The sequence below is a fragment of the Echiichthys vipera genome (assembly GCF_963691815.1).
Source record: "Echiichthys vipera genome assembly, chromosome: 6".
Taxonomy (NCBI): domain Eukaryota; kingdom Metazoa; phylum Chordata; class Actinopteri; order Perciformes; family Trachinidae; genus Echiichthys; species Echiichthys vipera.
This window is the reverse complement of record NC_139831.1, coordinates 24,657,908-24,670,999: the sequence shown is the minus strand read 5'-3', so window position 1 is coordinate 24,670,999 and position 13,092 is coordinate 24,657,908. Positions and strand designations below refer to the sequence as shown.

The 13,092-nt window shown below is 42.4% G+C and overlaps 1 protein-coding gene across 2 annotated transcripts in view; it reads left to right on the top strand.

The window, feature by feature from the left end:
- LOC310948598 (uncharacterized protein) overlaps positions 1-13,092 on the top strand; it is a 67,361-nt gene that overhangs the window by 37,618 nt on the left and 16,651 nt on the right. For both annotated transcript variants that reach the window (XM_083915778.1, XM_083915779.1), the window contains exons 3-4: positions 8,808-8,982; positions 11,734-11,854. In XM_083915778.1, coding sequence (XP_083771904.1) covers positions 8,808-8,982; positions 11,734-11,854 — 296 coding nt within the window. The remainder of the gene's footprint in view (positions 1-8,807; positions 8,983-11,733; positions 11,855-13,092) is intronic.

Here is a 13,092-nt window from a genome sequence, read left to right as displayed (position 1 = left end):
GACCTCATTGGAGTACATTTTGCAAATCTTGAGGGTTTCTCTTAGTAGGAACACATGTGAAAATGGTAGATTTTCTGAAACTATGAAGTCAAAATGGTTTCTCAGGAACTGCTGCCTCTACTTTGGATGAAAATAACAATTTTAGTGTCAAAATAGGTGGGCAGTACTTTATGGAAGACTACATCATATCAGCAATGAGATTATGTACACAGACACAGCAGAGAAGATCAGTCCAGATTTGACGATCTGATCTCCTCGCTGCTGTTGGCAGGAAATGAAGGAACAGAGAAAGCTATCAAAATCTCTCTCACACACACAACGCCCAAATGCACACTGTCTATACAGATGGATAACACACATGCTGCTGATATAATGAGCACAAGGAAGAAGTGCATTGGGAGGTCAGAGAGATGTCTGTGTGGTTGAAGCCACAGCAGGAATTTTAGCTGAAGTGCTGCTGGGATTATTGGAAAGTGCAACAAAGTGGAAACAGTCTGTCATGCCTGAGCTTTTACTACGTCTCTTTTAAATTCTGACATTTCACTGAACATCTATAATGGCAGGAAACAGACCATTAGCTCTAAGTTTTGTGTGTCACTTCTATTGAACTCATGGGAGAGCTGAACGTCAGGTGTGATGCCACAGAACATGGAGTCTGCCAGCCACATCCAACTCGATATGTTGGTGTGAATTCAGTGAGGGTGCCACGACCGGCGTCTTAAATCCAATTTGGTGCAGCAAGAGGTGCGGGCATCAGTAGAGGAGGAGCGGGCCAGCAGGATGGTTAGAATGTGGCAGCAGGGAGCCTGGACAAGATGGGAGCATGCAGTGGACCGCAGTCTCCTGGGCAGAGCTATGGAAAGCTGAACCCCATCGCATACGATTCCTGATCCAAGCTGTCTACGACGTACTACCAAGCCCATCCAACCTGTTCAGCTGGGGGTTAGTTGAGTCACCAGCCTGAAACCTCTGCTTAAAGAGGGGGACCCTGGAGCATATCCTCAGCTGCTGTTCGAAGGCCCTGGGCGAGGGGCGCTACCGCTGGCGCCATGACCAATTCCCAAAGGCCATAGCAAACACCATCAGCTGTGGGATTGGCCAATGCAAGCGTCTCCGCCAAGTGAAGCAATCTATCGCTTTCGTCCAGGCTGGGGTCAAGCCACCATCAGCTGCCAGGTCTACCTCATCTGGCCTGCTCGCGACAGCAAAAGACTTGGAAATGAAAGTTGACCTGGGGAAGCAACTGAAATTCCCAGAGTCCGTTGCCACCACAACACTGCGGCCTGACTTGTTGCTTATCTTTGAGGCCTCCAAGCAGATTGTTCTCCTGCAACTCACTGTTCCCTGGGAGGACCGTATCGAGGAGGCTAATGAGAGGAAGAGGGCAAAATATGCTGAGCTAGTGGAGGAGTGTCGGAGTAATGGGTGGAGAGCATGGTGTGAGCCCATCGAGGTGGGATGCAGAGGGTTTGCTGGCCAGTCTCTCTGCAGGGCCTACAACATCTTGGGCATCACAGGGGCCAGTAAGCGAAGGGCCATTAAGGAGGTCACAAGGGGCAGCAGAGGTTGCCTCAAGGTGGCTGTGGTTAAGGAGAGGAGAACCATGGGTGCGGTAGCGCTCCCTGGCACAAGCTAGGGCCTGATCAACCCCAGCTGAGTCGCCTGGGTGAGAGTGTATGATGCTTGAAAGACCCGAAACACTGTGACCCCAGGTACCATCACTGATGATGTGTCCAGGTTGCATCAGTCGATGTTTGTTACAAGCAAGTACTCATAGATTTTCATCTATTTAATTGCCTTTTAAGTCCCTATCTATCAAATAGTGAGTTAAAACAATGGTGATTAATCATATGACCCACTAATGAAAGCACTTCTACTTGCATATTTGCCGAGTATTACAATCTGAGTGTCTGTGGCGTAATGTGCGGGCTAAATGTAAATAAGCCGCCCTGTTAGTGACGCTGCTGACACAGGTTGGCCCAGATCGAACGGTAATGCTGCGTTCACTCATGCGAGTCAGGCATATAGTAAGGACAGAAGTGTATTAGGAACATTTGTGTGTGTGTGGATTTAAGAGGGGAACATATTGGGGATGGACTGGAAGTACAGAGGTAATGTGTTTCCATGAAGTTTACAAAAGAGCAAGAAAAAAAAAACTCAACACAGTGAATGTGACAAGATAGAGGCTCTGAAATAACAGGCCCGCCTGCAGTTACATCTTACCGCCAAAGAGGCCGCTAGAAACGAGGTATCTCAGATCTTATGGAGCACAACTTTAATTACTAAGAAATGTGAATTGCATTGAATAGTGTTCTTCCGTGGGCGTGAATTTGGACATGAATAGAATATGAAATGCATCACTTTTGGAGATAAATCAAGAAATATTGCTCTTAGAATCTGTAGTATTAGGCAAGCAGCTCACAAATACAAATACTACCACCGTGAGATTTACTCCAGCTCTCTTGACAACCATGTTCTGATCCAAAAACTGTCCATGACATTGTTTCCCTGTCAAAGGTCACCATCTTCATCGTGTAGGCTGAGGTCAGTGTCCCCTTATATTGACCTTAGACTGCCTTGGAAGTGCCATGATGTTAATAAGTGTGTGTTATCATGTTTTGTACTTGAGTGAATGTATTTTGGGTCATATCAGTCTACAATGACCGTAGAGCTCCAATGACCTTCCATTGAAGCAGAGAGAGCACAGACCTTTAACTTAATAGTGTATTGTGCCTGAAATAGCACATTAAATGGTGCCGTGAGCTTGTGTTTCCCCCTGATTTTTCCTCTTGGCGGTGCAGAAAGGCCTCTGAAGCATCGTCAAAAGCTGGTTGGGAGCTCCTGGAGTAAATATAGCAGTTCACGTTAAGGTCCTGACAATAGAGAGGAGATTTCACAGCCAACATTTCTTCACAGAAAGTGGATGAAAACAGTATGTTCTCTGTGTGGTTTGATGATAACTGTTGCCATGTGCTATATTTAGCCCTAAGTGCAGACAATGTGATTTAGTTCTTCATTTATCTGACGTGTATGTATGCTACTTACCAAATAACACAAGAAAGTATCCTGCATATATACAGTATGTGCGTATGACAGAAATGTTTGTGTAAAAATAAGCTCACTCACTTTTGTGATGTGTTCTTCAGCAAATAACCCAGAAATCTTCAGTGTCTTGGCCCCAGTGCAAGATTGAGATTCCAGACATTTTTCAGTGTGATTTAGTTCCAACCAGAAGTGCATTTTTAGAGAAAAGAAGGAATGCTCTAGGATTCCTCACCGTAAAGACAGAAACACACTTATATATAACTAGTATAAAAAGAATCATGTCGAATTGTGTAAATTCATTATCATGGTTCTCTTGTTTTTCTCCAGGCTTCTTCTTTGAACAGTTTCCCTCTGTTTTGTGTCTCAGCACGGCCCAGGCTGGGGATTAATACATCTGCGCGTTGGTTATTATAGCTGATCATTAGGGATGCTCGATATTGGCTTTTCTGCCGATATCCGATATTGTCCAACCCTTAATTTCCGATACCGATATCACCCAAAACCGATATCACCCGATACCGATATCACCTGATACCGATATATGCAGCCTTTTTACACCAAAATTCATCACATATCACCTATTATGGAATTAACACATTATGCCTAATTTTATTGTGATGCCCCACTGGATGCATACATAAATGCAACACGGCTTTTCAAATGTAAACACAGTCTGTACAAAATAAGTTATTGAAAAAAGTGCCATTCATTTAATTGTTTGTGTTTTTAGAGAGAATATTTTGCCTCAAACAACACTACAGACAACATCACAACAAGGAAGATGCATAGTTTCAGTCCAGAGTAGTAAACAAACTTAGTTCTCTTTTTCCAGACTGAGTAACGCCTGAGCCGTAACTTGACAAATAATACGATCAATAAATCAGCAGTTAAGCTCAACATGCTAACCTGTATTGGATCTAATGGATACAGCACCAGAAATTAGCTTCTCGACGTGACGGTAAACAATGCTGTACAGTTCGGGTAAGCACTGGTCTGAGAAATACTTGTGACTGGGCGTTAAACAGACATAACGGGGCTCGAGGAACTCCACACGTTTGGTGAATCCGGCATCCTGAACGATAGAAAAAGTCTGTTTCTCGGTGTCGGCTGTTGCTCCTTTCATCACTGTGCTGCACAGATGTAGCGTTTAACTCCGCATGATTCTTCTTGAGGTGAGTAATCAAATGTGATGTATTAAAGGAAGACGCCTTGTTTCCTCCTCTCATAACTAACGCCTTGCAGTCATTGCAAAGCGCACATTTACTGTTAATAGGTGACACTTGGAAATACTTCCAAACCACGGACATCTCATGCACCGGGAGAGCTGAAGCTTGTTAGCCACGGTTAGCAACCTACAAGTGAAGCGTGTTGTTGTTATACGTCATCAAGCACGCGCCTGTAAACGGCCCGTGTTGCATTCAGGTACACTCGGAAATGCTGAAGCCTACGGCCCGTGTTGCATTCAGGTACACTCGGAAATGCTGAAGCCTACAGAACTAACATCGGTTGTAAAAACCCGATACCGATAATACCCAATATTACATTTTTAACTCAATATCGGCCGATAATATCGGTGGGCCGATATTATCGGACATCCCTACTGATCATTTCTCTCCTGGAGATTTCAATTCAATTCAATTCAATTTTATTTATAGTGCCAAATCATAACAAAAGTTATCTCAGGCCACTTTACAGAGTAGGTAAAGACCACACTCTATGACTTATTTATGATTTACATAGACCCAACAATTCCTCCGTAGAGTACGGTGACAACGAAAACCTTCCCTATAACAGACAGGAACGTCAGACAGACCCAGCTCTGTGGAGGACGGACATCTGTCTGCACCGGTTGGGGAGGAATAAAAGGAGAGAGAAAGAGAGAAAAGACACACAGATGGACAGAGGAAGACAGACAGACACACTTCCAGAGATGCAAGCAACCAAAGCGTAACAGTAACTATAATAATATCTATAGCAATGTGAATATGACTTATATGTTATGGGAGTTAATACAGCAGAAAAGTGGAAACAAGCACAGCTAAGGTGATAGATTATAAAAAATGATAGTAGTTATGGTGGCAAACATGATCAATGATGAGTAGTGGCAATAGCAGCTACGGTACAGCGAGACATACCACTGATGGTGTTTTTATAGCTACAAATGTTATAATTTATAAACTAATGATAGTTTATATGAGTAACAGTGATAATAGCAGCAGCGTCATGCAGGACCACAGCAGCAGGCACCACCACGATCAGCAGAGACTTGCGAGACGACAAAGCACAAACAACTCCGGGTAAGAAGTTGAATTAGTAACATGCATTGATGAGACATGAATGATACAGACGGAGAGGAGAGAAGCTCAGAGGATCTGGAAAAGTATTATCCCCGGCAGACTAGGCCTATAGCAGCATAATTAAGCAGAACAAAATCATTTAAAGAATAACAACATTGTTAAGGGATTGTAAGCCGTACCTGTAAGATTTATCAAAAAGGAAAGTTTTAAGTTTACTCTTAAATATGGGAATAGTGTCTGTATTCAGAATAACACTTGGGAGTTTGTTCCAGCGGAGAGGAGCTTGGTAGCTGAAGGCTCTGCCTCCCATTCTACTTTTGGAGACTCTAGGAACGACAAGTAGCCCTGCATTCTCAGAGCGCAGCGATCTAGTCAGGTAATACGGTACTATGAGCTCTTTAAGATACGATGGAGCCTGACCAATAAGAGCTTTGTACGTAAGGAGAAGGATTTTAAATTCTATTCTAGATTTTACAGGTAGCCAGTGCAGAGAAGCTAATACAGGAGAAATATGTTCTCTTCTTTTTGTTTTGTTAGTACACGAGCTGCAGCACTTTGGACCAACTGGAGACTCTTAACAGACTTATTGGAGCAGTCTGATAATAAGGAGTTGCAGTAGTCCAGCCTAGAAGTAACAAATGCATGGACAAGTTTCTCTGCATCTTTCTGAGACACAATGTTCCTAATTTTCGCAATATTACGCAGGTGAAAATATGCAGTCCTTGTTAATTTTATGTGAGAATCGAAGGACAAATCCTGATCAAAAATAACACCCAGATTCCTTACTGTGGTGCTGGAGGACAACACAACATCATCCAGAGTAACAATGTCTTTAGTTATTGAGTTTCGGAGGCCTTTGGGGCCAAGTATGATAACTTCAGTTTTTTCTGAGTTTAACATCAGAAAATTGAGATGCTCCAAATTAGTTTTTGTATCAATAAGTGTGTCAGTCTGTTATGAGTGTCTCTGGCTTTTGTTTGTATTCCATCTTGATTTACAATGCACGTCAGGTCAGAGGTCAGGGAGTCCAGCATCATGCACTGCTTAGTCCTATGAAGTGGTAGAGAGTAGATGCACGTCATTTGTCAATGGCCATCTTTAAAAGAGTACTCCAATGAGAAGTTTATATTGCCGTTTTTTTTAATTTTTGCATCCTTATTCCTTGTCAAAACCTGCTGCCTACATTTTCTAATGCCAGTCAACCGTGGGCAGTTTGCTCAGAGATTTGTGTGTTTTATGCTAATACCGGCTAATGTAGGTTCTAGCTGCTAGCCTCAAGCAGAGATGCAACTCACAAATAATTTTTTTTTTTTCCATTTTCAAACTTGTAGTCAGCCGACGCTGACTCGAATGACATCGCTTGAGGACGTTTATCTGATTTTGCGTACAACCCTCTGGAGCCACAAAAGGCATATCATCTTTCTGACATACAGCAGTACTCCACAAGGCCTGTGAACAGACTTTGACATGTTGAATCAGAGCATTTTCCCTTTCAGAGCCAAAGACCAGCCTCTACATCACATTACTGGAGCGAGATGTTATAAATGTAGTTACCAAATGAAAGTACCCAGGCAGCAACATACTTAAGTGAGCAGCTTAGTCTCTGAAGAGTAGGGATTAGGTTAGGATTATGGTTACATCTCATAACTAATGTATAATGAATGATAAAGTAGATTGTTGCTGCGTTTGGCCTCACATTTATTCACCACAACGTAGCGTCTTTGTTGACTGGACTGTTGGATGGATTGCCATGAAATTTTGTTCAGATATTCAAGATCTCCAGGGGATTACTCCTACTGACTTTAGTGATCCTTTGGCCAATTTTAATGTGCTTAACTGATAAAATAAGATGTTGAAACTGCTAAACATCATTATTACTGTGCGCATTTCAGAATGCTGATGTTTGCATTAATACGAAGGAATTTTCCCAAAAAATGTGTTTGTGCTTTAAATGTAACTGCTGTGACCATCAGAAAATATATATTTATTCTTCTGATTTACTTCTTTCTCTTCACTAAACGGCGCTCACACTCTTCACTCACTTTCTTGCTTGGCCCTCGCCTCTCTCTCTCTCTCTCTCTCTCTCTCTCTCTTTCTCTCTCTCTCTCTCTCTCTCTCTCTCTCTCTCTCTCTCTTTCTCTCTCTCTCTCTCTCTCTCTCTCTCTCTCTTCTCTCTCTCTTTCTCTCTCTCTCTCTCTCTCTCTCTCTCTCTCTCTTCTCTCTCTCTCTATCTCTCTCTCTCTCTCTCTCCCTCTTTCTCACTGGCCATTGAGCCCAGGAGTAGAGGAAGGACTGACTCTGAATTCTGTTTGTTTACTTCTATATATTATACCTTCTAAGCTCAAAGTATAACTGTGCTTTAGTTCTGCCTCACAGAGCATGGCTGTAGTGAGCAGAAAACAGCCTGCATGGAAGAGGCTGTGTTGTTTCAGGTACCAGCCAGATATAAAAGATATGGAAGTCCAGTTTTAGTAACAGATCCAAGAGCTTTTCGGAAGCAAAACACTGCACAGTGGTTTAGAAAAATAGAAATACTGTATTCTTAGTGGAAACTAATCAGGGTGTTGTATGTTTACGATTGTCCACTGTAGTATCTTGACAGATGAGGTAGAATTGCATTGCTTGAGGGTTTTTTTTTTCAGCAACCCTGGTCCCAAACACACCAAGCAGTGGAGAAGTGCTGCTTGCTGCAATTAATTAACTAATTAATTAAATTATTAATGATTTTTCTGCAGCGTGGAAACAAAACAAAAAACAAAAAAAGGGGCCAAAGTCGACTCTTCTTCCTGAGGAGGCTCAGGTCCTTTAATATCTGCCGGACGATGCTGAGGATGTTTTATGAGTCTGTTGTGGCCAGTGCGATTCTTTGTAAGTTTGGCTGCACTTCACATTGCGTGGTAGCTCACCGCAGACCGCATTTCGCCGCTGCTTGATGTGTTTTAGGCATTAGTCTTGTTACTGAAAAACAAGGATAGCATTTACTACTGACTATTTGAGACTAAATGTTGAGACAGTCCAGGGCCCTGATGAATGTTGGACATAGAGAGGACCAGCCGGGATTGCCACGGTGACTGAAAGCAGTGTAGCTGTTTAAAAGGAGTTATAAAGAGTTGTTGAGTTTTTCCACGCTGCTAATAGAGGTGGACTCACTGGGGGGGAGGGTTTACAAGCAGGAGTGTGTTTCTGTCTTTATAAACGTCTCATCGCACACATTGCAGTAAACACACCTCAATCTTAGTGTGTAGTTTCTCCAGGGATGCCTACCTCGGCCTTTACAGCCAACACAGGACTAATTGCTCAAACTAGAGTTGATATGAGGGCAGTGTGTAAAGATGCTGTGTGTGTAATTTACTCATTAACATATCACTGTGCAGTTACAGTAGTTGTAAAGGTTCACTGTAGTGCTGTCAGAAGAAAGTCCCTCTAAACCAGTTTCTTTCATTTTCTTCTCATTTGTTTTCACAGGAAAGAAGAAGTCCAAGTTCCAGACGTTTAAAAAATTCTTTGCCAGGAAGAAGAGAAAGGAGCCGCCAGCCGCGGGAGCAGACGCGGGGCTTAAAGGTAGCCAATCAAGCGACAATGTCAGCAAAACGCCCGAAAACAACATGCTCACTCGATCGGAGAAAGAAAAGGGCTCTGGGTAAGAACACACACAAAAGTCCCTTTCACGCACGCACTGCAAACCTGAAATTAGACAAACTTAGATTAGACTTAACCCTGCCACCTCCCAAGTACAAAGTCTGCATAATGCCTGACTGAGCCCATCTGTGTGAATAGAGCAGCTCATTGTCCACAGAATTGACAAGTGGACGTGTTGATGACACTTCTATCATGCAGCCCACACAAAACCTGAAAGAAACCTGAAGAAAAGTAACATCTGAGGGTGGAGAGCGTTTACACAAAGACACCAATGAAAATGGGTCTAAAGGCTGGCACACACCAAGCTGATGACCGGCCCTCGGTTAAACCGGGCCAAAGGTGAGTGAGTTTTGCCGCCCTCGACTGCAGTTTTTCTGCCAACTAGGCTTTGATGAATCTGCTGCGGAGCCCTCGGAACCTGTCGATGAGAGAAATCACTCTTATTGTCAGTTCATCCATTACAGGAGAAGAGAAACAGAACTGAAAAAGGTAAACAAATGGTCAAAGAGGCTGTGAGATCGAAAACAAAGGCGAAGAACGTACGTGCTAACTGGCCTCGGGCTGTTGTCTTTGTGGAGTTTTCAAGAACAACTTTTTGAGGTGAAATGCGTTGGTGCCGCCGCCTTCACTCGACCTGAAGGATGTCATTTTTCACACCTTCCCCCTTGTGGCGGGGACCTATCTCCAGTGGGGGAGAATGTGTCTGACACAGACTATTGTGTGCTACATGTGTGAAAGAGAAACCTGTTTCTTATCCAGAGTTCACATGAGCCAACAACTGTGACTGCAACACTTGGAATATTGACACAATGATATTCATATGCTGTACAAGTTAGACTACTTCAATTACTTCTACTGCAGTGGTTTTTACGGCTCAGCACATTTAAAACCCAAATCTTCGAAGGTTTCTGCAGTTTTTTGGCTTTTCCCTCATAATTGTAACTTTTGCACTGAGTCCTGCCACCTTCAGAAAATTTCTGATGACTCAGCAATAGTTGGCTGCATTAAAAAGGGGGATGAAAGTGAATACAGGACTGTTGTGAGCAACTTTTTCACTTGGATTGAGCTGAATCACCTGCAGCTTAACGTGACTGAAACAAAGGCGCTGGTGGATCTGAGGAGGCTGAAAACACCTGTGACCCCTGTCTCTATCCAGGGGGTCCCTGTGGACACTGTAGAGGAGGATAAGAACCTGGGGGGGAACTTCGATATTAAGTTGAACTGTACTAGAAACGCAGAGGCTGTCTACAATAAGGGCCAAAGTTGACTCTTCTTCCTAAGGAGGCTGAGGTCCTTTAACATCTGCTGGACGATGCTGAGGATGTTTTATGAGTCTGTTGTGGCCAGTGCCATCTTCTTCACTGTCACATGCTGGGGCAGTGGGCTGAAGGTCGCAGACACCAACAGACTGGACAAACTGATCAGGAGGGCCGGTGATGTCGTGGGCGAGGAGCAGGACACCCTGACGACCGTGGCAGAGAGGAGGATGCTGTCCAGGCTCCGGTCTATCCTGGACAATGTCTCCCACCCTCTCTCTGACACATTGGCCCAGCAGAGTAGCACCTTCAGCAGAAGACTCCTCGCACCCAGATGCACCACAGAGCGCCTCAGGATATCTTTCCTGCCTGTGGTCATTAAACTATACAACGCATCCCTTGGAAGTCTGTCACCCCCTCTCTGTGATTCAGACTCAATCATAAACAATCTGTTCTTTGCATGTTATTACAGTACTTTTGTTCTGTATATATTACTATTGTAAATTTGCTATTTTATATATATATATATATATATATATATATATATATATATATATATATATATATATATATATATATATATATATATATATATATATATATATATATAAATATACTGTTTTATATTTCTGTTTTTTCAAATATATGTTATCTGTATAATAATGTTGTTGTTAAATATGTTGTTTGTATAGCTGGAGTTTGCAACGAAAACAATTTCCCCTGGGATTATTAAAGTATTTCTAATTCTGATTCTGATGTCAGGGTAGAAAAGCCTCTTAAAACGGCATTTAGTCCATTATGGTATACTATGGTACGCTAATTAAATCATTTTTGGTGGGTTGGCAGATCCTTAAGTTGAGTTGACCCACCCCAGTAAAATATGAATCCAGTTCTAGCAATTTCACCTTGTTATTTCAAATATATCCCTAAACCTTCCTGTATTTTATTCAGCCAATACTTATTGTGCACCACACATTTTTTAAAGGGGTTCACCAAGAAAACATAGCCGCTGACAGTCAATACAATTGCAATGTTTCATTTTCCTGCAGCCCAGTATTTTGTTTCCTCTGTCCATTAAGATTAATATCTTCTCTTGTCTAAAAAGGACAGAGATGGTTTCAGAAAGGAAGATCATGTTTTAACATCCATCTCCTGTTCTGCCTCAGCTGAGGCTCACGGCTTCCTGTTTTCGTAACAAAAGGTGGAATGTGTCTTCCTGTGGACAGTCCTAATTTCCTTTTGTTTTCCTAAGCTGTGCCACCTCCTGCCTTGTCTACTCTGCCTTGTCTGCTTTTCTTCGGTGTCACAGGAAATATCTGCTCCAATTTAATAAACGCCGTTTTATGTTCCTCCTTATAGTCATTAGGGTGAGATGAAACAATGTAGTGGGACAACAAACAAGAACAGAAATGAGAATATCAAATTATTGACCCATCAGGGCCTCCCAGCATCCAGTTCTCTTTTTTATTTTGTTTGTTTCTTCCTGTTTCCCAAAGGTCAAAGATCAGCCTGGGCAGCAAGGCCTTGTCGCACGACAGTGTCTTTGACCTGTCGGAAGCCAACGAGGCTCTGGGGGCCTCTCAGGACAGCATTCATGGGAAAGTGAAATCACTCCAGGTAAAATACGCACAAACCGCCTCTCTGTTCTTTTAGTTTGAGATACTGTTCGACCAGAGGAGCCAAGATTGAGCTTCTGTGTCAACACGTATAAATCCCTTCCTGGAGAAAGATAGTGACCCTGACCTCTGACCCTGACCTCTGACCTGCCTGTGGAGACGAGCAAGAGTAAAACGGATTTGACTGCAGGTTAATGAGGAATAATAAACAGATAGAGAATCACAATCTGTTTGTTTGAAATACAGAGTGTGTTCTCAGCAGTCCTAAGAGGCATTTATCAATGAAGCAGTTGTTAGAGAGAGACAGACAGTACCAGCTGATCTGCTGTATATTTAGTCACAAAGGTTAAAACTGAAGCGCATGTCAAAGCAAAATGAAGGAGTGGCTGATTCAAAGAAAAGCAGACAGCATCAACAAATGTCTGTCACAACAACAGGCTAAAACAGGAAGACACGACACCCAGGCGGATGAGCCTCCGGTTAAACTGGTCCACTAAGCTACCTATAGTGGAGTGAGAATTGAACAACATCTAAAGGGGATTTGTAGATGTTACAGATAAAAAAATACAGATAAAGTGTTTAGATGTTAGTGTTTGCACCAGAGAGCAGTCACCGAGGGTACTAGAGGCCAGTAGACAGACATAATAATCACTTCTAAAACAAGTTCACAAGAAAAACAGAACTGAAGACTAAAATAAGATCTTTAGAGTAAAGTGAATACACTGAAGTGACTTTACTGGGGAGACAATCTAATGGAGAGTTCCTGACCTTAATCCTCATTCTGAGCTGCCTGTTTGGTAAGCAGAATAAGGTTGTTTCACAGCCAAATATAAACACACATATGTTACGAGGAGCATTAGAACATAATGCACAGTACAACACTATAAAGTGCGTAACGTGGTGTTCACACACTTTAGATAATGTGAGTGTTAGTTTGAAGATGACTTGCCACCAAACATCTTATTAATATAAATGGATGTCATTTTTGTAGTACTTTCATTATAACAATTAATATATTCATTTAATTGTTATTATATTGTATTTAGATGTATTTCATTTCTCTTCCCAGGCTATTTCTGAGCCCCCTCCACAGCGCCAGGGTATCATTCTCATTGGCAAATACCCTTCTATTTTTACCATCAAAAACATGGTGTACCCAATAATAATAATAACTCTATTCATATAGCACTTTTCAAAAACAGAGTTACAAAGTGGCCTACTAGACATTAAAGAGATCAA